The sequence below is a fragment of the Moschus berezovskii genome, chromosome 11, assembly GCF_049115385.1.
Source record: "Moschus berezovskii isolate FMDL1 chromosome 11, NW_MosBer_1.0, whole genome shotgun sequence".
Classification (NCBI taxonomy): domain Eukaryota; kingdom Metazoa; phylum Chordata; class Mammalia; order Artiodactyla; family Moschidae; genus Moschus; species Moschus berezovskii.
The window spans coordinates 404,279-426,958 of record NC_142470.1 but is presented as its reverse complement, the minus strand read 5'-3'; the positions used below and the strand labels follow the sequence as shown (position 1 = coordinate 426,958).

The following is a 22,680-nucleotide window of genomic DNA, read 5'->3' as shown; positions in this document are numbered from 1 at the left end:
TTCTAGTGAGGGAGACAGGAAAGGTCCATGACCAGCAAGTTACGCGCCTTGTTAGAAAGTGACCAACGCTGTGGGGAAGCAAGTAGACCAGCGTCAGGGAGTCGGAGGTCCCGGGAAAGTGGGGGCAGGGTAGATCTCACTCCCTAGTGACTTGAGCAAACTGGGAGAGAGGGAATGAGCCATGCGGGCTCCAGGGGAAGAGCATCCCCGGCAGCGGAAAGAGCCTAGTGCCAAGGCCCTAATCTGGCCCCAAGTGGGCGTTTTTGAAACGTGGAGGCGGTCTCTGTGAGCCGATGAGTGCATCAGAGCAACAGGGCACATGGCCAGAGAGGTGGAGGTTGGGAAGGGTGTGGAGTCTGGTGAGGGCTGTGACTTTTACACTCAGAAAAGTGAGCCAGTGGAGGATTGGAAAGTAGGAGTAACTTTTTAGTGCATCATGGCACCTGATGCAGACAGTGAGGGAAGGGTGGAAGCAGGCAGGATGTTTATGAAACTAACGCACGCTTACCCAACTAAGAAATGATGGTGTTGGGGACACCTTTGATGGCAGTCGGGATAGCCCTGGTTATGCTGCAGTAACAAACAACCCTAAATCCTCAGCGGCTTAGCAAGATAAAAATTTATTTCTTCCTCATGCTACAGATTAAGGTTACAAGGCAATTAAATACATGAGCATAGATTGGCATTCACTAGCATATTTGTCGGAGAAGGCAATGGCAAGCCACTCCAGTACTCTTGCCTAGAAAATCACATGGACAGAGGAGCCTGGTGGGCTGCAGTCCATGGGGTCGCTACTAGTCGGACACGACTGAGTGACTTCACTTTCATTTTTCACTTTCACACATTGGAGAAGGAAATGGCAACCCACTCCAGTGTTCTTGCCTGGAGAATCCCAGGGATGGGGGAGCCTGGTGGGCTGCCGTCTATGGGGTCGCACAGAGTTGGACACAACTGAAGCGACATAGCAGCAGCAACTGCATATTTGTTGTACTTAAAGCCATACAACTGGATGAGTTCGCCATGGGAGGAGATGCAAATGGAGAGAAAGAGAGGGAAGAGACTGAGCCCTGGGTGTTCTCATCCTAAGGGGGAAGGGAGGCTGGAAAGAGGAGCTGGCACAGAGGATGAGGCTGTCAGGCAGGAGGGAAGGCCGGAGGGCAGTGGGCCAAGCGATGACAGCACTAGGCTGAGAAGGAGCGATCGGCCTTGTCCAGTGCTGCTGAGAGACCCCAGATGGTGGGCACAGAGTGCACGAGGGCACCAGTCACCTTAACAAGTACGTGACCGTGACCGAGGAGGAAGCCTGACCGAGGGGGCTGAGGGGAAATGGAAGGGAGGCCTCAGGACCGACTACTCTTGAGGGCGTTCTGGCTGAAAGGGAGCAGAGAAACGACCAAAGCGAGAAAGAAAAGGCAAGCCTAGAGAAACTGTTGGTTTTATAGTGGGAAAGGAAACAGCAGGTTTTCCACCAGCGGGAATGAGCCTGTGGAGGAGAAAGAGGTGAGCCATTGCCAGAGAGCAGAGTGTGAGGGCTGGCCTGGAGCTGCTCAGGCGCTTTGGCTCAGCCCAGCTCCAGGGGGAGTCTGAGGTGAGGGAGTGCGGATGCAGGAAGCTGGGGCATCTCCTCTGATGAGAAGGAAGCCATCAGTTGCAGGTGAGGAGGGAGCTGGTCCCAGGAGAGAGGACAAGGATGGAACTAGGAGAAGACAAGAGGGGACCCAGTGCCATCTGCCCAGTCAGGGTAAGTGCGCTTCTCCAGCCTATCTAGGCTGCCCTGAGAGAGCAAGGCAAAAGAAGAGTTGGGTGCAGCCAAGACTGAGGCGGTCCCGGGAGAGTGTGGAGACGTGAGGGGGACAGAGGGAGAGTCTGAGAGTCTGGTCCCGGTGCTTGCCCGGGGCACTCGGGGGCTTCAGAGGAGCGCTGATCGAGGGGGTGAGCAAAGATGGATTCAGAGCTGTGCACACTCACGAGGGGCTGCAGGTGCTGGGGACGCTCACGTCTCTGTGATCTGCTGTTGTGTGACAACCCCTCACCCCCGACCACACTTCATGGCTTCCAGCCACATCAGCTTATTATTTTGCACAATTGTGTGACTAACAGGGGATCTTCTGTTCCACCCAGTGTCAGTGGGTCCTTCCTTAGAATTCACCTGGAGCACACTTCTTTTCCATGTGACCTGCCCTGGGTGGGGTGTCCTGTTATTTAGCCAGGAGAGCTGGACTGCTCACCGCGTGGAGGCTCTACGTGACAGGTCGTCTTGGACCTCTGCTTGAATCTCTCCTGCTAGTATCCCGCTGGCCACAGCAAGTCCTGCAGGCAAGCCTGGAATCCATGTGGGGGGGGGCGGGGGGCGGTGCGCACAGCAGCACAAATTCTGGAGAGCACAGCTTATGGGGGGCAGGCACCAGTGCAACAACCTGCCCGCCACCCGTCCACACTCTGGCCCTATTAAAGTTCCTCCTGCATGAAGACCCCAGAACCACACCTCACTACTGCTCTTGGCTTATGACATGCAGCAAAGCCAGAAGCAAGTTATCTGCCCCTGCAAGACCCACATTCCATGGGGAAGCACAGGAAAAGTAAATAGACACCCGGTTCTAAAAGGCAAAGGGGGCGTACCCCCATAGCCATGGGCACGCGGCAGGGTTGAAATGCAGCAGACGCTGTCACAGTGCTTGTGTCAGGGCTCGTCTGCGCCGGCAAGTGATCCCCCTCCCCCTCCCTCTTCTGGGGAGGGCTTCTCTCTCTGCCTCTTGGCCCTGCCCCTCAGTCAGTCATCCTCCCTTTTCCACAGGGAAATATTTGCAGCCTAAGTAGCTTCCTCAGTCTGCTTCTTTCCTGGAGAAAGTTGAGGGCCCAGAAGCCTCTTTTATTTTGAGCATCATCCATTTTAGTTTAAGCAGATACAACCGTTAAAAAAACTGCAGATTTTCTAGGTATCAAATTATAACACATTTTATTAGACAAAAGTCACCCTGCAAATATCTTTGAGAGGCTCCTCTCTGCTGTGAACGTCAAGGTCGAGCTGTGTGCTCAACACTTCAAGACACTTGGAAGCCCTTTTGTGTGGCTCAGAGTGTCTGTGAGGGTCCACTCCCCCGGGGATCTTTCAGCAATTTTAACAGAGGGTCATATACCACGCCCTTGATGTCTTCTAACCCTGAAGTTGTGTTTTGCTGGCAATGCCATGGATTTAATCTTCCGCAGGATGCCATTTCTTACCTTGAGGACCTTTGCTGCCTGGAAAGACTGGGATTGAGAAATATTATTTTCCAGTTGTAAGACCTGACTTGAAATATTTCCTCCAGCTTCTGGTGGGACATGGAACATTACTTGTTGAGTTCATTTGTCTTTTCTTTATCTTACTTTAGCATCAATGACTGAAAGGAACCAGCTGGCCTCTGCCTGCCTGTTACCACTGCCAGTGGTCTCCCACTTCCGCACCAGTCCTGGTCCAGCCCTGCCCGTCTCTGTGCTCCCTGGTGATGGATGTCCTCACTGCCTGCCAGGTTCGCCTGCTGCCTGGCTCCAAAGAGACACATTTCAGAATTTTGTGATTGGCAGCATCTCACTTTTGAGTGTCAGTGTCTGGTCCAGATATGTGCTGCTGCATAATAAACAACCCCAAGACTCAGTGGCTTAAAACAGCTGTTGATTTTCTAATGATTCCGCGGTGAGATCCGGTTCAGCTGGTTGACTCTCCTGCTGATAGCTGGTGTGTCAGTTTGTCTCAAACTGTCACCATCAATTCAATTCTTTCCCTTCCGTACTAGTCCTATGATTGGTATTTTTTTTCTGGGGGGAGCTGTGACTCAAAGCTTGCGGAATCTTAGTTCCCCAACCAGGGATTGAACCCCGGCCCGGGATCTCCCTCTTCTGACTCTTCTGACACACATAAACTGGTAGAAAGTTCTGGGACTTCAGAGGTCAGGTCTGAGGACTGACAGCTTCATCTTCCTCCCTCTCGGGGGCCTGCCCACAGGTAAACAGTCTCACTCGCTGGAAATCCTCATTCTGTGCAGACCCCAAAGCAGATCATGTAGGGAGGCCTCAGGGAAGGGGAACCTGACCAGCCCCGCCATCCCAGCCACACGGGTCAAGGTGTCAGACACCAGCCAAAAGGACCTGGACAGATGCCACACACAGTGGAAGAGCCTCTTGGCTGAATGCAGCCCAGTTCTCAGTTCCTTCAGTCGCTCGGTCGTGTCCCACTCTTTGGGACCCCACGGACTGCAGCACGCCAGGCCTACCTGTCCATCATCAATTCCTGGAGCTTACTCAAACTTACATCCGGCGAGTAGGTGATGCCATCCAACCATCTCATCCTCTGTCACCTCCTTCTCCTCCCGCCTTCAATCTTTCCCAGAATCAGGGTCTTTTCCAAGGAGTCAGCTCTTCGCATCAGGTGGCCAAAGTGTTGGAGTTTCAGCTTCAATATTGGTCCTTCAAATGAATATTCAGGACTGATTTCCTTTAGGATGGACTGGTGGGATGTCCTTGCAGTTCAAAGCACTCTCAAGAGTCTTCTCCAATATCACAGTTCAATGATCTCTGGTGCTCAGCTTTCTTTATAGTCCAGCTCTCACATCCATACATGACTATTGGAAAACTCATAGCTTTGACTAGACAGACCTTTGTCAGCAAAGTAATGTCTCTGCTTTTTCATATGCTGTCTAGGTTGTTCATAGCTTTTCTTCCAAGGAGCAGCATCTTTTAATTTCATGGCTGCAGTCACCATCTCCAGTGATTTTGGAGCCCAAAAAAATAAAGTCTGTCACTGCTTCCATTGTTTCCCCATCTACTTGCCATTAAGTGATGGGACTGGGTGCCATGATCTTCATTTTATTGAGTGTTGAGTTTTAAGCCAGGTTTTTCACTCTCTTCTTTCACTTTCATCAAGAGGCTCTTTAGTCCTTTTTCACTTTCTGCCATAAGGGTGGTGTCATCTGCGTATCTGAAGTTATTGATATTTCTGTGGCAATCTTGATTCCAGCTTATGTTTCATCCAGCCTGGCATTTCAAATGATGTACTCTGCATATAAGTTAAATAAGTGAAGTGAAATTCATTAACAGAGTGACAATGTACAGCCTTGAACTACTCCTTTCCCAGTTTGGAACTAGTCTGTTGTTCCATGTCCAGTTCTAACTGCTGCTTCTTGACCTGCATACAGATTTCTCAGGAGGCAGGTAGGTGGTCTGGTACTCCCATCTCTTTAAGAATTTTTCATAATTTGTTGTGCTCTACAGTCAAAGGCTTTGGTGTAATCAGTAAAGCAGAAGCAAATGTTTTTCTGGTATTCTCTTGTTTTCTCAATAGAAGTGAAGTGAAGTCTCTCAGTCGTGTCCGACTCTTTGCAACCCCATGGACTGTGGCCTACCAGGCTCCTCTGTCCATGGGATTTTCCAGGCAATAGTACTGGAGTGGATTGCCATTTCCTTCTCCAGCAGATCTTCCCTACCCAGGGATCGAACCCAGGTCTCCCGCATTGTAGACAGATGCTTTGCCATCTGAGCCACCAGGGAAGTCTTAGAATGCTAGCAGCAATATCAACAGTGGTGGCAGAAGCATGCGAGCAAGTTAAGTGTTAGTCGCCCAATTGTGCCAGACTCTTTGAGACCCCATGGACTGCAGCCCACCAGGCTCTTCTGTCCATGAGATTTCCCAGGCAAGAATACTGGAGTGGGTTGCCACTTCCTTCTCCAGAGGATCTTCCCGACCCAGGGATCGAACCGAGGACTCCTGCACTACAATGATTTTCTCAATGATTGATGCAAAAGTCAGGTCAGTCACACAGTAGTGTCCGACTCTTTGCGACCCCGTGGACTGCAGCACGCCAGGCTTCCCTGTCAATCACCAACTCCTGGAGCTTGCTCAAACTCAATTCTAATGACTCGGTGATGTCGTCCAGCCATCTCATCCACTGTCGTCCCCTTCTTCTCCTGCCTACAATCTTTGCCAGCCTCAGGGTCTTTTCAAGGAGCCGGTTCTTTGCATCAGGTGGCCAAAGTATTGGAGTTTCAGCTTCGGTGTCAATCCTTCCAATGAATATTCAGGACTGATCTCCTTTAGGATGGACTGGTTGGATCTCCTTGCAGTCCAAGGGACTCTCAAGAGTCTTCTTCAACACCACAGTTCAAAAGCATCAGTTGTGACCGACCTAGATAGTATATTAAAAAGCAGAGATATTACTTTGCCAACCAAAGTCCGTCTAGTCAAGGCTATGGTTTTTCCAGTGGTCATGGATGGATGTGAGAGTTGGACTGTGAAGAAAGCTGATCGCCGAAGAATTGATGCTTTTGAACTGTGGTGCTGGAGAAGACTCTTGAGAGTCCCTTGGACTGCAAGGAGATCCAACCAGTCCATTCTAAAAGAGATCAGTCCTGGGTGTTCATTGGAAAGACTGATGCTAAAGCTGAAACTCCAATACTTTGGCCACCTCATGCGACGAGTTGACTCACTGGATAAGAGTCTGATGCTGGGAGGGATTGGGGGAGGGAGGAGAAGGGTACGACAGAGAATGAGATGGCTGGATGGCATCACCGACCCGATGACATGAGTTTGAGTGAACTCCGGGATTTGGTGATGGACAGGGAGGCCTGGCGTGCTGTGGTTCGTGGGGTCGCGGAGAGTCAGACATGACTGAGCACCTGAACTGAGCTGAACTGAACGAGACTTGAGAGCTGCAGCATCTGTAAGACATCACATGCGTGCGGTCTGTACACAGCTGGAGTCACAGGCCTTTGTATTCCTGGAAGACTGTTCTGGAGATAGGCCTTCTCATCATGCCCACCAGGTCTCCTTGGTCTTCTCTTTAGATCAGAGCTGATCAGATGGCAGAAGTAGGTACAGGCTACTTCTCACCTCTAACTGTAACTCAGTTTGAAATTCCAGATTTGAATAACATGAGTGAAGAGTAGTGTGAAATGTACTTTATTTAATCCAAGAAATCAGTCATTGGCCTTTATAATAAAGAGAGATTTTCTGTAAACCAGAAAAAAAAAAAGCATCAGTTCTTCGGTGTTCAACTTTTTTTTATAGCCCACTCTCACATCCATACATGAGTACTGGGAAAACCATAGGTTTGACTAGATGGACATTTGTCAGCAAAGTAATGTCTCTGCTTTTTAATACATTGTCTAGGTTGGTCACAGCTCTTTTCAAGGAGCAAGCGTCTTTTAATTTCATGGCTGCAGTCACCATCGAAGGTGATTTTGGAGCCCCCAAAACAAAGTCTCTCACTGTTTCCATTTGCTTCCCCATCTATTTGCCATGAAGTAATGGGACTGGATGCCATGATCTTAGTTTTCTGAATGTTGAGTTTTAAGCCAAAATATTATTCACTCTCTTCTTTCACTTTCATCAAGAGGCTCTTTAGTTCTTCTTCACTTTCTGCCATAAGGGTGGTGTCATCTGCATATCTGAGGTTATTGATATTTCTCCTGGCAATTTTGATTCCAGATTGTGCTTCATCCAGCCCAGCATTTCTCATGAAATATACTGCATATAAGTTAAACAAACAGGGTGACAATATACAACCTTGACGTACTCCTTTCCCGATTTGGAACCAGTCTATTGTTCCATGTCTACTTCTAACTGTTGCTTCTTGACCTGCATACAGATTTCTCTGGAGGCAGGTAAGGTGGTCTGGTATTCCTATCCCTTTCAGAACTGTCCACAGTTTGTTGTGACCCACACAGTCAAAGGCTTTGGCATAGTCAATGAAGCAGAAGTAGATGTTTTTCTGGAACTTTCTTGCTTTCTCCATTATCCAATGAATGTTGGCAGTTTAATCTCTGGTTCCTCAGCCTTCAAAACCCAGCTTGAACGTCTAGAAGTTCTCAGTTCACATACTGCTGAAGCCTGGCTTGAAGAATTTTGAGCATAATTTTGTTAGCATGTGAAATGAACGCAATTGCAAGGTACTTTGTACATTTTTTGACATTGCCTTTCTTTGGGATTGAAATGAAAACTGACCTTTTCCAGTCCTGTGGTCACTGTTGAGTTTTCCAAACTTGCTGGCATATTGAGTGCAGCACTTTCACAGCATCATCGTTTAGAACTTGAAATAGCTCAGCTGGAATTCCATCACCTCCACCAGCTTTGCTCGTAGTAGTGCTGCCGAAGGCCCACTTGACCGCACACTCTATGATGTCCAGCTCTAGGTGAGTGACCACACCACTGTTGATCTGGGTTATTAAGACTTTTTTTTATATAGTTCTTCTGTGTGTTCTTGCCACCTTTTCTTAATCTTTTCTGCTTCTTTTAGGTCTTTACTGTTTCTGTCCTTTATTGTGCCCATCTTTGCATGAAATGTTCTCTTGGTGTGTCTAATTTTCTTGAAGAGATCTCTAGTCTTTCCCATTCTATTGTTTTCCTCTATTTCTTTGCATTGATCACTGAGGAAGGCTTTCTGATCTCTCCTTGCTATTCTTTGGAACTCTGCATTCAGATGGGTGTATCTTTCCTCTTCTCCTTTGCCTTTCGCTTCTCTTCTTTTCTCAGCTGTTTGTGAGGCTTCGTCAGACATGCATTTTGCCTTCTTGCATTTCTTTTTCTCGGGGATGGTCTTGATCACTGCCTCCTGTTCAATGTCACCAACCTCCGTCCAGAGTTCATCAGGCACTCTATCTAACAGATCTAGTCCCTTAAATCTATTTCTCACTTCCACTGTATAATCATAAGGGATTTGATTTAGGTCATACCTGAATGGTCTAGTGGTTTTCCCTACTTTCTACAATTTAAACCTGAATTTGGCAATAAGGAGTTCATGATCTGAGCCACAGTCAGCTCCCGGTCTAGTCTTTGCTGACTGTACAGAGCTTCTCCATCTTTGGCTGCAAAGACTATAATCAGTCTGATTTCAGTGTTGACCATCTGGTGACGTCCACGCGTAGAGTCTCGTGTTGTTGGAAGAGGGCGTTTGCTGTGACCAGTGTGTTCTCTTCACAAAACTCCATCGCCTCTGCCCTGCTTCATTCCGTGCTCCAAGGACAAACTTGCCTGTCACTCCAGGTGTCTCTTGACTTTTTACTTTTGCATTCAGTCTCCTATGATGAAAAGGAACTCTTTTTTGGGTGTTAGTTCTAGAAGGTCTTGTAGGTCTTCATGGAAACATTCAACTTCAGCTTTTACAGCATTACTGGTTGGGGCATAGACTTGGATTATTGTGATATTGGATGGTTTGCCTTGGAAATGAGCTGAGATCATTCAGTCGTTTTTGAGACTGCACCAAGTACTGCATTTCAGACTGTTATGCTGACTATGAGGGCTACTTCATCTCTCTAAGGGATTCTTTCCCACAGTAGTAGATACAATGGTCACCTGAATTAAATTCCCCCATTCCAGTCCATTTTAGTTTCAGTTCAGTTCAGTTCAGTTGCTCAGTCGTGTCCGACTCTCCGCGACCCCATGAATCACAGCACGCCAGGCCTCCCTGTCCATCACCAACTCCCGGAGTTCACTCAAACTCACGTCCATCGAGTAGGTGATGCCATCCAGCCATCTCATTCTCTGTCGTCCCCTTCTCCTCCTGCCCCCAATCCCTCCCAGCATCAGAGTCTTTTCCAGTGAGTCAACTCTTTGCATGAGGTGGCCACAGTATTGGAGTTTCAGCCTCAGCATCAGTCCTTCCAATGACTGATTCCTAGAATGTCTATGTTTACTCTTGCCATCTCCTGTTTGACCATTTCTAATTTGCCTTGATTCATGGACGAGGCATTCTAGGTTCCTATGCAATATTGCTCTTTACAGCATCAGAGTTTATTTCCATCACCCGTCACATCCACAACTGGGTGCTGTTTTTGCTTTGGCTCTGTCTCTTAATTCTTTCTGGAGTTATTTCTCCACTGACAGAAGAACTATACAAAAAAGATCTTCACGACCCAGATAACCACAATGCTGTGATCACTCACCTAAAGCCAGACATCCTGGAATGTGAAGTCAAGTGGGCCTTAGAAAGCATCACTATGAACAAAGCTAGTGGAGGTGATGGAATTCCAGCTGAGCTATTTCAAATCCTGAAAGATGATGGTGTGAAAGTGCTGCACTCAATATGCCAGCAAATTTGGAAAACTCAGCAGTGGCCACAGGACTGGAAAAGGTGAGTCTTCGTTCCAATCCCGAAGAAAGGCAATGCCAAAGAATGCTCAAACTACCTCACAATTGCCCTCATCCCTCACGGTAGTAAAGTAATGCTCAAAATTCTCCAAGCTTCAGCAATATGTGAATCGTGAACTTCCAGATGTTCAAGCTGGTTTTAAAAAAAGGCAGAGGAACCAGAGATCAAATTGCCAACATCTGCTGGATCATGGAAAAAGCAAGGGAGTTCCAGAAAAACATCTATTTCTGCTTAATTGACTGTGCCAAAGCCTTTGAGTGTGTGGATCACAAGAAACCGGAAAATTCTGAAAGAGATGGGAATACCAGACCACCTGACCTGCCTCTTGAGAAACCTATATGCAGGTCAGGAAGCAACAGTTAGAACTGGACATGATTTCACAACAGACTGGTTCCAAATAGGAAAAAGAGTAAGTCATGAACGTATATTGTCACCCTGCTTATTTAACTTATATGCAGAGTACATCATGAGAAACGCTGGGCTGGAGGAAGCACAGGCTGGAATCAAGATTGCCGGGAGAAATATCAATAACCTCAGATATGGAGATGACACCACCCTTATGGCAGAAAGTGAAGAGGAACTAAAAAGTCTCTTGAAAGTGTAAAAGTTGGCTTAAAGCTGAACAGTCAGAAAACTAAGATCATGGCGTCTGGTCCCATCACTTCATTGGAAATAGATGGCAAACAGTGGAAACAGTGTCAGATTTTATTTTTGGGGGCTACAAAATCACTGCAGATGGTGATTGCAGCCATGAAATTAAAAGACCCTTACTCTTTGGAAGGAAAGTTATGACCAACCTAGATAGCATATTAAAAAGCGGAGACATTACTTCTTCAACAAAGGTCCATCTAGTCAAAGCTAAGGTTTTTCCAGTGGTCATGTATGGATGTTAGAATTGGACTATAAAGAAAGCTGAGTGCTGAAGAATTGGTGCTTTTGAACTGTGGTGCTGGAGAAGACTCTTGAGAGTCCCTTGGACTGCATGGAGATCCAACCAGACCATCTAAGGAAAATCAGTCCTGAATATCCGTTGGAAGGACTGATGTTGAAGCTGAAACTCCAGTTCTTTGGCCACTTGATGTGAAGAACTGACTCATTGGAAAAGACCATGATGCTGGGAAAGATTGAAGGTGGGAGGAGAAGGGGATGACAGAGGATGAGGTGGCTGGATGGCCTCACCGACTCGATGGACGTGAGTTTGAGTGAACTCCAGGAGCTGGTGATGGACAGGGAGGCCTGGCGTGCTGTGGTCCATGGGGTCGCGGAGAGTCGGACACGACTGAGCGCCTGAACTGACGTGCTGAACAAGCATCAGCAGGAGAATGTTGGATCCCACCAAGAAAAGACACCCCATCCACGGGCAAAGGAGAATCCCCAGGAGATGACAGGAGGCGTGAAATCTCATTCAGAATCAAACCCCACACCCACCAGAGAGGCTCGGAGGGTCAACAAAACCTTCTGTGCATCAGGACCCAGAGCCCCATGGAGACTGAGCAGACCCGCGTGTGAGGGTCTCCCACGGGGGCGCCGTCAGCAGCGGCCCGCCAGAGGGGCAGGGGCTCTGGGCGCAGCAGACCTGGGTCAAAAGCCTGTGGCATCAGCCTCTGGGAGGAGGTCGCCATTAGCCCCACCACAGAGCCGCCGAGCAGACGACCCACAAACTGCACAACAATTACACCAAAGAAATTCTCGTCCTGTTAAGAAAGTTCTAGGACCCACAACAGATTTCCCAACCTGGGGATCCGGCCAAGGACTCAGAACCCCCAGGGAATTTGACTTTGGAGGCCAGTGGGATTTGATTACAGAACTTCCATAGGACTGAGACTCTCGGAGGGCACAAACAGAACCTTGTGCCCACCAGGACCCAGGAGAAAGCAGCAGTGACCGCACAAGAGCCTGACCCAGGCTTGCCTGTGAGTATCCCGGAGTCTCTAGCGGAGGTGTGGGTGTGCGGCGGCCTGCTGCAGGGTCGGGGGCACTGAGTGCAGCAGTGTGTGCGTGGCACCTCCTGAAGGAGGTCACCATTAGTTTTCAGAGTAAGTAATAAATTGGGGTGGCTCGTTAGACGGCTGGGACAGTCAGCATCCCTCTTGCAGCCTCAGTCAGGGTGTGTGAATGAGGTGGGAAGTCTGACTCTCACGTCCTGGCTTCCCCCACCAGATATTGTCAGGTGAGCTCGGGACCCACAGGGAAGGAAAGCAAAAGCTGCGAGCCCTCTTTAGAACCTGAAAGGTGCACAGCATCTCTCTTTCTTGCAGTTCAAGCCAGTCCAGGGGCCAGGCCCATTCAACAAGAGGGGATGGATTCCACCTGCTGACAGGAGCCACAGTGAACGTGGAAACGGGTGAGAGAAGTTGTTGGGAGACATTGTTCAGACAAAAGTTAGGCTGCAGGAGGGGCTGCTGGGGAAGGTTCTTGGAGGACAGGGTCAGGGGGATGAGCACTGCATTGATCATGTTTTTTATTTTCTGTATCTTTGATGCTTTGACATCTTGAGGGCCTTGCTGGCTGGGGAGAGACTGCCCCTCCCAGGCTGGCTAATTCCTAGAGACAGCAAACAACTCACCTGCCAACACAGCTTTCACATGCAAACCAACTGGTCCAGAGCCCACACCCCAACCACCTCCTTTAATTGTACACCAGGCCAATCACCCAGGGGCAGGTACTGGACAACGAAAGATCACTGAAATTATTCACTACCCAATCTTCAGCTTGCGGAAATTTGCCCACCTGCCTCCTGCCCACTGAAAACACGGGCAAGGCTCTGGCCAAGCCCTCTCGTCCCTCCTTCTGCTCACAGCTGACACTGGTGCTTCCGCAGGTGGCCCTGCATTGAGTGGCTTGCCCCTCTTGGGAAGTGTAAGCTTTGAACTCTTCTTTCAAGGCAGCTGGCTCTGTGTCTGTCACCTTAGCATAGCTGATTACAATATTTCCTAGGTTCATGTTCAGATATAGGCCAGGAAGTGAAAACTGGAGGGAAGCCTATGTGGATTCTGAAGTCAGAATTCCAGCATAAGTGGTACTGGAGAGAGAATGATAGGGAGAGTCAGGCGCTGAAATCACCAAAGAATATGGGAGGTGGGCCTCCCTTCTGAAGGCAACAGTAAGAGCTGGGGGAGGGGATGAATTATTACTCTGATAAAACAAGAGTTAAAGCTGGAAGTTAGTAGGGTGAAGGAGGAAATGGTCTGGAGGCAGTCCTAAAGAGTCAGGAGTTCACCCCACTTGCAGGCCCAGAGGTAGAGGCATTGTTCGAAAATAAACATTTACACTTTGGAGCTGCCAGGAGAAGCTTGGGTTCTGTGAGAGCAAGAGGAAAGGAATGTTCAGAGAAATGGGATGTCAGGGTGGCGATGGTGGACAGGAGGGCACAGCAGCAGAGCTTCTGGAGAGGGAGGGGTGCGGGGGGTGAGAGTAAGGAGTGTGCAGAGCCCTACTGGGGGCCAACCGCGGGAAATAAGCGTGACCTGGGATGAAGGCCCCCTGTCTCTGCCTCCGTCTCTGCAGCAGCCAGCACACCCTGTCCCCCTGTTTTCTCAAACACTTCCTTTTTGATTTCTGCCATGGGTATTTAGCATGTTAGGGCTTCCCACAGTCCTCACATCCCAAACTCCTTCTTCAGGGATTCCCCCATTTGCACGCCCCTGACAGCAAAGTGTCAGACCAGCCAATCAGAGGCTCCCTCTTGCCTCATCGGAGTCCCAGGTGGGCCCGGAGCCTGCCGAGAGCCCTGGTCTTAGGATGTTCCCCGGCCCCCAGAGACCCCTCAGCCTATAAAACTAAGGGCCCTGTTTGTCGCTGGAGGCCTGGATTAGGTTTCTGTGGCTCTCAGCCCCGATTTTGATGTCATCAGAGTCTTGAATAGAGTTACCGGGTACAAACAAGTCTCTGACAAATCTTTCGTCGTTCGTGCCCCCCAGACTCATGCCTAGAAGTGCCAGTTCACCCGGGTGCCTAATGGGCGCCTCTGCCTCTGCCGGTCTTGATTTTTCTTCCAAAACAGCTTATACCGAGGCCGGTGTCTCCATCAAAAAATGCCACCCATTGGCCCAACTGTTCTGGACAAACACCTGGTATCGTCCTGACGGCCTCCTTACAGCAACCCGGTATTTACCGAGCCAGGAGGCGCCAAGCACCGCCTTCCCTGTCCTCACCCCTCGCCACTCCCCCCGCCTCGCGGCCGACTAAACGCCCACCGCCCAGGACACCAGCCCAGCCCGGAGATCTCCGGCGGGGCGGGGGCGACCCCTGGGTGGAGCCTGGGATGGGGGTCGGCCCGGGCCGCCCCTTGACAGGTGGGGCGGCAGGGGGCGCAGGTGCGCCGGGCTCCCGCGAGCTGCGCCGGAGCTGCGCCAGGCGGGCCGCGGGGGTGGGCAGGGAGAGGCCCGGCGGACCGACCCGGGCGCAGCGGGGGCTGGGCTGCAGCGGGCGGGGCCGCTGGGGAGCCCGGGGGCAGGGAGGGCTGGGGACAGGACGGGGCGCGGCCGGGGCGTGGCCTGCAGGCTAGGGGGCGGGGCGCGGGGACGGGAGCGCCGGCGTTGGAGGGGAGGGGGCGTGGCCACAGGGCGTGTCGTGGTGGCGAGGGGCGCGTCGTGGGCGTGGCCGAGAACGTTGGAGGGGGCGTGGTGCGGCAGTGACGGGGCGTGGCCTGGGCGGACGGGGCGTGTCGGGCGGGGGCGTGTCGGGCGGGCGGGAGGGGCCGGGAGCGCGGCGGCCGCGGCTCCGGCGGGGCGGGGGCGGAGAAGGCTTGTCGCGGCCGCCCGGCAGGGCCGCGGTATGGGGCGGGTGCAGCTCTTCGAGGTCCGCCTGAACCACGGCCGCGTCGTCTACAGCCCGGGGGAGCCGCTGGTGGGGACCGTGCGCGTGCGCCTGGCGGCGCCGCTGCCCTTCCGAGGTGGGCGCGGGGTCCGGGGAGGGCCGCACCTGCGGCGGGCGGGCGGCGCCCCTGAGCGGGCGCGGGGCCCGGGACCTGAGGGGCCGGGGGCTCCCGGCCGACCGCCGGGAGGGCTGCGGGGCCGCGGGCCGGCGGCGCGCCGCGGGGCGGGCGGCCGACGCCGGGCGGGGCGGAGCAGGGAAGCCAGGGTGGCCCATTCCTTCCGCATCTGCCCTTCCTGTCCTTCCGCCAAGGGGCGGCCAGACTCGGGGCCGGGGCTTCGAGCCCATCTGGTTTGCCGAAGGCCGCTCTGACCTGGACCTTCCCTGTCGGGTCTCTGATCCACTGCGCCCCGCACCTGCTGGGCCCTCCCCTCGAGCCCGGCCCGCGCTCGCTTTCTCCCCCAGACACTCAGGCAGCCTCCGGAGTCTGCGGGTCCCCGGCCGGGCCGCGGGGCACTGCCCACAATCAGACAGGCCCTGAAGGCTGAGAGGGTCTTGCTGATCCCCGCGCGCCGCAGGCCCCCGGCCCAGGGAGCATCTGGGACCCGAACCTGAGCCCTCCGATCCGGTCTCTCTGCTGGCGCAGACATCTGGGACTTTGAGACCCGGGATCCGGTTGCTGCGGCGGCCCTTGCTAGGGCTGCCTGACGGCGCCGGCCTGGTCTGCTGCCTGAGGTGTGGATGGGGCCCTGTGGGGGACCTCACACCCGGGCGGTGGAGGAGGACGCAGCCAGGGGCGGGGCCTCTTTCCTGAGCACGGTGCTGAGTGTGAGGCTGTGTGGTGTGCCCCTCCTGGGGCGCTTCTCTACCTCGGGCTGATTGGCCAGAACCATAGCTGCAGGGGCTTCCTTCTGGACCTCCAGGCTCTCCCGTGGGGTTGGCCGTTCAGCACGTGGGGTGCCCCCTGAGGACAGACAGCTGCTGTCCTCCTTTCTGGGCAGCTACTGCCTCATCCTGGACAGGTGGGACCCTCCTCCCCATAACCTGTGGACTCTTTAATGTAGCCACACTTGGAGTTTGGGGTTGAGTTGGTTGGGTAGGTGTGGTTGGCAGGTGTTCCGCGGCTGGTGCATCTTTTCTCTGGGGCACAAGCTAGTGGTGAGAGGTGAGTGCAGCCGGCTGGGCACAGAAAGGAGGGACAGGCCTGTGGCCTGTGGACAGACAGACCCTATGAGATCCCACATGGAGCTCTCCACCTGGCCTGCTGATCTGTTGTCCCCTGTAGCTGGGGTCCAGGGCGACTACAGTGGAGGAGTGGCCTTAGCAGAGCCTTCCAGCCCCCGCATGGTGGGTGAGATGTGCGTAAATGGACAGCTGGGTTGCAGGAGGCTGAAGAAGACCCTGCTGATGGTCCTGACTGTAAGGGTGCTCCCAGAGCTCTGGGACAGGGAGGAGCGGGTGGCCTCGGGCCAGAGAGGGTCTTATTCAGGCTGTCCCCCAGGGGTAGAGGGGATGCCCTCTGGCCGGGCCTAGGGGTGAGAGAGGAAAGACTGTGTTTTTTTTTTTAATTTTAATTTTTTGTATTTATCTATGGCTGTGCTTGGTCTTCATTGCTGCACGGGCTTTGCTCTACTTGTGGCGAGCAGGGGCTGCTCTCGAGTTGCAGTGCTCGGGCTTCTCGCTGCGGCGGCTTCTCTTGTTGAAGAGCACAGGCTCGGTAGTTGCGGTGCTCAGGCTTAGTTGCTCTGAGGCATGTGAGATCTTCCTGGATCAGGCATCGAATCCTTGTCTCCTGCATTTGCAGGCGAGCTCTTCACCAACTGAGCCACCAGGGAAGCCCCCCATGGTTTTTTTAAACTTTCACTCAAAAGATACTTGTTGAGCTCCTGCATCCATAGGAGCAGGATCCTTAGGATTTCCATCCTAAAGGAAATCAGTCCTGAATATTCATTGGAAGGACTGATGTTGAAGCTGAAACTCCAATACTTTGGCCACCTGATGCGAAGAACTGACTCATTGGAAAAGACCCTGATGCTGGGAAAGATTGAAGGCAGGAGGAGAAGGGGACGACAGAGGATGAGATGGTTGGATGGCATCACAGACTCAATGGACATGAGTTTGAGTAAACTCCGGGAGTTGGTGATGGACAGGGAAGCCTGGCGTGCTGCAGTCCCTGGGGTCGCAAAGAGTCAGACACGACTGAGCGACTGAACTGAACTGAGCTCCTGCGACCAGCCAGTGATGCAACAGGGAGGCCCTCAGCAGGACATGGAGGCTGGGAGGCAGCAGGCCTCTAAGCATTTGACTGAGGAGAGTCAATGATGATCTGCAGGCAGCCCTGGGAGCTGATGTGGAAGACAGCTGGGGCAGGAGGTGCTTTCCTGGAGCCTGGGTCCAGCCCAGTTGGAGGGTCAGGCCGGGGGTCAGGCAGGGCTCCCCTGTGTTCTGCTCTTGACAAGGGAGGGCGATGCCTGGATGATAGCAGCAGCCAGCCTCTGGCTCTGGCGACTCACTGGGCTCTCACCCTGGGCCAGAGACCTTTCCCACTTCCCAAGGACAAACCCACGAGTCCTCGAGTCCCAGGAACACTGGGAGGTGGCCATCGTCATTCCTCTGGTGTTACAGATTTGGAAACAGGACAGAGGGAAGCGGGTCTCTGGCCAGAGCTGCAGGGAAAGGATGCAGCAGAAGCTGGGCTACCCCAGGTCTGTGGGAGCTGCCAGAGGCGGGGACACACAGAGATCTTCATGGTCAGACTGCAGGTGGTGCCTAGGAGGAGGGCTGCTGGACAGGTGAGCGTGCTGGCTCAAGAAGTTCCAGAAGTCACTCTGACGCAGGATCCGTTGTTCCCCCTGCGTCTCCACTGCTCCCCTGCGGAGGAAAGCATGCATAGGGATGGGCCGTCTGACTCCAGGCTGGTGATGGCTCCCGCAGGCAGGGTCCCTGAAGGGGTCTCAGCCTGTTTACAGAGCATGATCATGGGGAAGGTTAAATAGTTTAGGCCCGCCTGGGATAACCAAGGTCGGTTTGTTTTTCTAAGGCCAGGTGCCACCGTGGCTTGTTCACCTTAATTCTGGAGCTGGGTTCTGGCTGAGCGCGGCCTAATTTAGCCACCCTGCTGTTGGACATGGAGGCTGTGCCTAGATGGTTTGCCGTTATGAGGAGTGTTGCTGGAGGCTCCTGAGTAAACAGGGTGGAATTCTAAGGGGATCCGCTGGACCCCTGGATCGTGTGTGTAAAATTTGCACAGATCTGTTGGCTTTGTCTCCAGGCCCCTGCGTCAGCCGACAGTCTGACTGCCATAAGCAAGGGTCTTTCTATTAATACCTGCTTGTAACACGTCAAACAACATTTGCCAACCTGATGGGTTAAAATGGTAAGTCATCTGAGTTTCCTTGAATTCTAGTGAGGTTAGACAGCTATTCCTTTATCTGCTGCTATGCAACAGTCACCCCTAAGTAACGAATCACCCCTAAACTAAGTGGTTTAAAGCAACCATTTTAACTCATGCTGTTGTGAGTCAAGATTTTGGGCAGAAGTCTTTGGGTGGTTCTTTAGCTCTGTGTCCATCCACTGGGGTCACTTGACAGTGCCCGGCTGCACTGCAAGTGACCACTGCACTTCTTCCAGCATATTCTGTTGTTCCCAGGGCATCTTGATTGGCGGGGGTGGGGGTGGGGAGCCGGAAGCGGGCATGCCCTCTCCACAGGGAGTTTCAAGCAGTGTCTGGACTCCACTAGGGCGTCTTCCAGTCCGGCTTCCCCTTTTCTGTCTGTTCCCTGCTGTGTCTCCTGGGCTGTGCTGGTCTGTAGGAGCGCTGCTGGTGTTCGGACTTCCAGTGGGAACAGTTCCAGGTCTGGCCCTCGGTGGGGATGGCTGGTGAGCAGAGATGAGAAATTAGGGCTGAGGTCCTGGTTTTGACACTGGGCTGGCATGGAGGCTGAGGCGAGTCACTGGCGGTGCTAACGGGGTGGAGGGCAGCCCAGCGCGCTATGGGTGACCCGCAGGGGGCCTGTCCCCTGTCAGCATGGTGGGGCCCGCCTGGGGAGCCAGGCAGAGAGCCGGCGCTGCTGCCTCCCCCCGCCTGGGCACTCCGTCAGGAAGCTATCAGATTCCGAGTCGCCTTCCTTCGCTAATCCATCAGGTCAGGGGAGGAAGGGCGACTGGCAGGCAGGCTAAATCTTTGGTCTTGACTCAGCTTGCAGGGAGAGGAAGGAAAGGAGGGAGCCATGGGGCTACCTGTCACTGAGTCCCCACCCCCCGGCCTGTGGGCCTCCAGCTGTCGTGTCCCCTCTGGTGACCAGCCTCGGCTGGGGCCAGTCCAGCCACAGCCTTCCGACTGCAGTCATGGGCTCTGGACTGAGCAGTTCGAGTTCCTGAGCACGGCCTGGACAGTGGCAGTGACCTGCTGCCGGGTTCCTGTCTGCGGGCTCCAGCCCAGCCACCTCAATGCAGAAATCAGCGCTCCTGGGCAGTTCTGGCCCCGGAGCCAAGGTGTCCCCACCCTCTAGCGTGCCAGACTGCTGGTCTCCTGTTTTCTCAGGCGGTCTGACCACATTCCTGCTGCAGGAGGGCTAATAGGTAACTTCCTGATGTCTGGAGGGGTGCCTCCTAGCCGAACTGACATGCCTGTGAGGCAGCAGGAAGGTGGGGTTGAAGGTCAGCTGCCCCACCCGCCTCTGTTCACCAACGGTTTCCTAAGCTTCCCCTGTAGGGAAGGGGTTTTCTCGGGTCTGGTGCAGGGTCAAGGGGCTGGGGTTTGCCCAGGGGTCAACTGGGTGACCGTTGGGGCCTTCCTGTTCTGGACTGCAGGACGGGTGGAGCCCTGCGCCTCAGCACCCTGGCTCGGTGGGAGTACCTTGGGATGTGGGAGAGGCAGGTAGTGTCCTCTGGAGGGCAGCCGGCCATGCGCTGGCCTTCCTGGAGCCTAGCTGGGTGATCCTGGGTCCCATCAGTCCTGCCTGAATGCCTGTGCTGGGGCTAGGGAGGGGCCCAGGCCAGTGCCTGCCTGGGACTCACACGGTCCCCACCTTGCAGCCATCCGTGTGACCTGCACGGGGTCCTGCAGGGTCTCCAGCAAGGCCAACGACTCGGCCTGGGTGGTGGAGGAGAGCTACTTCAACAGCGCCTTGTCTCTGGCCGACAAGGGTGAGTCTGGAGCCCACCCTCACCTCCTCCCACTGAGATGGGTCTATCTGTCCCTCTGCTTTCCCACCTGCCCCTGGCCTCCCCGTGGCTGGCCTGCCCTCTCCCAGGGTTTCTCTCTGTGGCAGGAACAGGGCACTGCCTGCTGGGGGCTGGGGGCTGAAGGGGCCAGTTCCTCCCGGGTTTGGATGGGTGCAGTGGGAGCTTGTTGGCTGCAGGGCCTGCTTCTGTCCTGGGCCCTGTGATGGCACCTTGTCCCCTCTCCCCACCTCTCTTGTGTCCTCAGGGAGCCTGCCTGCTGGAGAGCACAGCTTCCCCTTCCAGTTCCTGCTTCCTGGTGAGAGCCCGGCCTGGCCTGGCGGTTGTGGTTGGTGAGGGCGGGCAGGAGGTGGGGGGCAGTGGGACCTCAGTCCCCGCTCTCTCTCCAGCCACGGCTCCCACGTCCTTTGAGGGCCCTTTCGGGAAGATCATACACCAGGTTCGGGCCACCATCGACACACCACGTTTTTCCAAGGATCACCAGTGCAGCCGCGTGTTCTACATCTTGAGCCCTCTGAACCTGAACAGCATCCCAGACATTGAGGTGAGCCTGGGGCAGTGGCCTCCCGGGTGGCTCCCACCCTTGTCTGATGCCCTGTCCCCAGCACAGGTCAGGCGGCCTGTGGAAGCAGCAGCCTCAGTTCTGAGCTGACCCCGGGGATCCTGTCTGCTCACACCCGCCAAACCCCTTCCCTGCTCTCCTCCCAAGCAACCCAATGTGGCCTCCACCACCAAGAAGTTCTCCTACAAGCTGGTGAAGACAGGCAGCGTGGTCCTCACGGCCAGCACCGACCTCAGAGGCTACGTGGTAGGGCAGGTGCTGCGGCTGCAGGCAGACATTGAGAACCAGTCAGGCAAGGACACCAGCCCGGTGGTGGCCAGTCTGCTGCAGGTCAGCGTCCCCATGACTGCTGGGCCCCATCCCATGGGGCAGAGGAGGAGGGGGTGGCTGGTCTGCCCAGGCTCACAGGCTGGCCCTTCCCCAGAAAGTATCCTACAAGGCCAAGCGCTGGATTTACGACGTGCGGACCATCGCCGAGGTGGAGGGGGCCGGCGTCAAGGCCTGGCGGCGGGCTCAGTGGCAGGAGCAGGTTCTGGTGCCTGCCCTGCCCCAGTCCGCCCTGCCGGGCTGCAGCCTCATCCACGTGGACTACTATCTGCAGGTGGTAGGGGTCAGGGGTGGGGTGGGAGGAGGGGCCGTGGCCTGGCTCCTCACGTGCGCAACCTCCCTAGGTCTCCCTGAAACAACCAGAAGCTGTTGTGACCCTCCCAGTCTTCATTGGCAACATCGCTGTGAACCACGTCCCACTGAGCCCCCGGCCAGGCCCCGGCCTGGTGGTGCCCTCAGCGCCGCCCCAGGAGGAGGCGGAGGCTGTGGCCAGCGGCCCTCACTTCTTCTCGGATCCTGTCTCTCTCTCCACCAAGAGCCACTCCCAGCAGCAGCAGCCGCATGCAGCCCTTGGCTCTGTGCCCCATGGTGCCCCGGAACCCCATCCTCAGGATGGCAGCCCCGCTCCACACCCTCTGCCACCTCCCTTGTGCATCTCCACAGGTGCCACCGTACCCTACTTTGCAGAGGGTTCTGGAGGTCCGGTGCCCACCTCCAGCACCCTGATCCTCCCCCCGGAGTACAGCTCGTGGGGCTACCCCTATGGTGAGTGGGGGCCTGGGGCCTGGTGGGGAGGGAGTGCCCCGGCCCCTGTGCAGACCTGGCTATCTCCCTGCAGAGGCCCCGCCGTCCTATGAGCAGAGCTGTGGTGGTATGGACCCTGGCTTGACCCCGGGGAGCTGACCCCATGCCACCTCCTCTGGATGGGCGGCCCTCTGCCCTGGGACTGGGCTCCCAGGACCTCGTGCCTTCACTCCTGGCCTGGCCCGGCCCACTCAGGACCTGCCGCTGCCCGCTCTTCCCGCGGCCTCTACCTCCGGACCAGCCTCTGCCCTGGCCAGCCTTCTCAGCTCCCCAGCAGTCGGCCTCTCCCAGGGGGTTGGGGCCTTGAGAGACGCGGTGTAAATAAAGTGCTTCATTTGTAGAGCTGGGCACAGTGGCCTGTTGGGGCCCTCCTCTGCGGGGTCTGTGTTCCCCGCCAGTAGCGCGTATTGGGCTTCCCAGGTGGCTCTAGAGGTAAAGAACCAGCTGCCAATGCAGGAGATGCAAGAGACCATGGGTTTGAGCCCTCGGTTGGGAAGATCCTTTAGAGGAGGGCATGGTAACGCATTCCAGGATTCTTGCCTGGAGATTCCCATGGACAGAGGGGCCTGGTGGGCTAGTGTACAGGGTCATGAAGAGTTGGCTCGCCAGGAACGGGAGGTGTGCCTAGCCCCTCCCACTTAACACGCCCCCTCCTCGCCACACCCCTCCCGCTGGGCACGCCCCTCCTCGCCACACCCCTCCCCGGATACGCCCACCTGCCTTTTCACGCAGGACACGCCCCTCTCGTCACCACGCCCCTCTCGGATACGCCCACCCGCCTTTTCACGCAGGGCACGCCCCTCCTTTCCTCTCTGGGTCCCTTATACTTCCGGGCTGTTGGTCGGTTCGGGCTAAGTAGCAGTGGCGATT

General features: G+C 54.5%; 1 protein-coding gene across 2 annotated transcripts; it reads left to right on the top strand.

Annotated features, from left to right (window-relative positions):
* Positions 1–14,820: 14,820 nt before the first annotated feature.
* ARRDC1 (arrestin domain containing 1) lies at positions 14,821–22,150 on the top strand. 2 transcript variants are annotated; one of them, XM_055400841.2, is made up of 8 exons: positions 14,821–15,012; positions 19,971–20,081; positions 20,365–20,415; positions 20,507–20,661; positions 20,827–21,009; positions 21,104–21,280; positions 21,351–21,771; positions 21,845–22,150. In XM_055400841.2, exons 1-8 carry the CDS (start codon positions 14,895–14,897, stop codon positions 21,907–21,909), a joined length of 1,281 nt encoding a protein of 426 aa, XP_055256816.1. In that variant the 5' UTR covers positions 14,821–14,894; the 3' UTR covers positions 21,910–22,150. The 2 variants fall into 2 exon arrangements, with proteins under 2 accessions (XP_055256816.1, XP_055256815.1); XM_055400840.2 differs by having other exon boundaries at positions 21,351–22,150.
* The last annotated feature ends 530 nt before the right edge of the window (positions 22,151–22,680 follow it).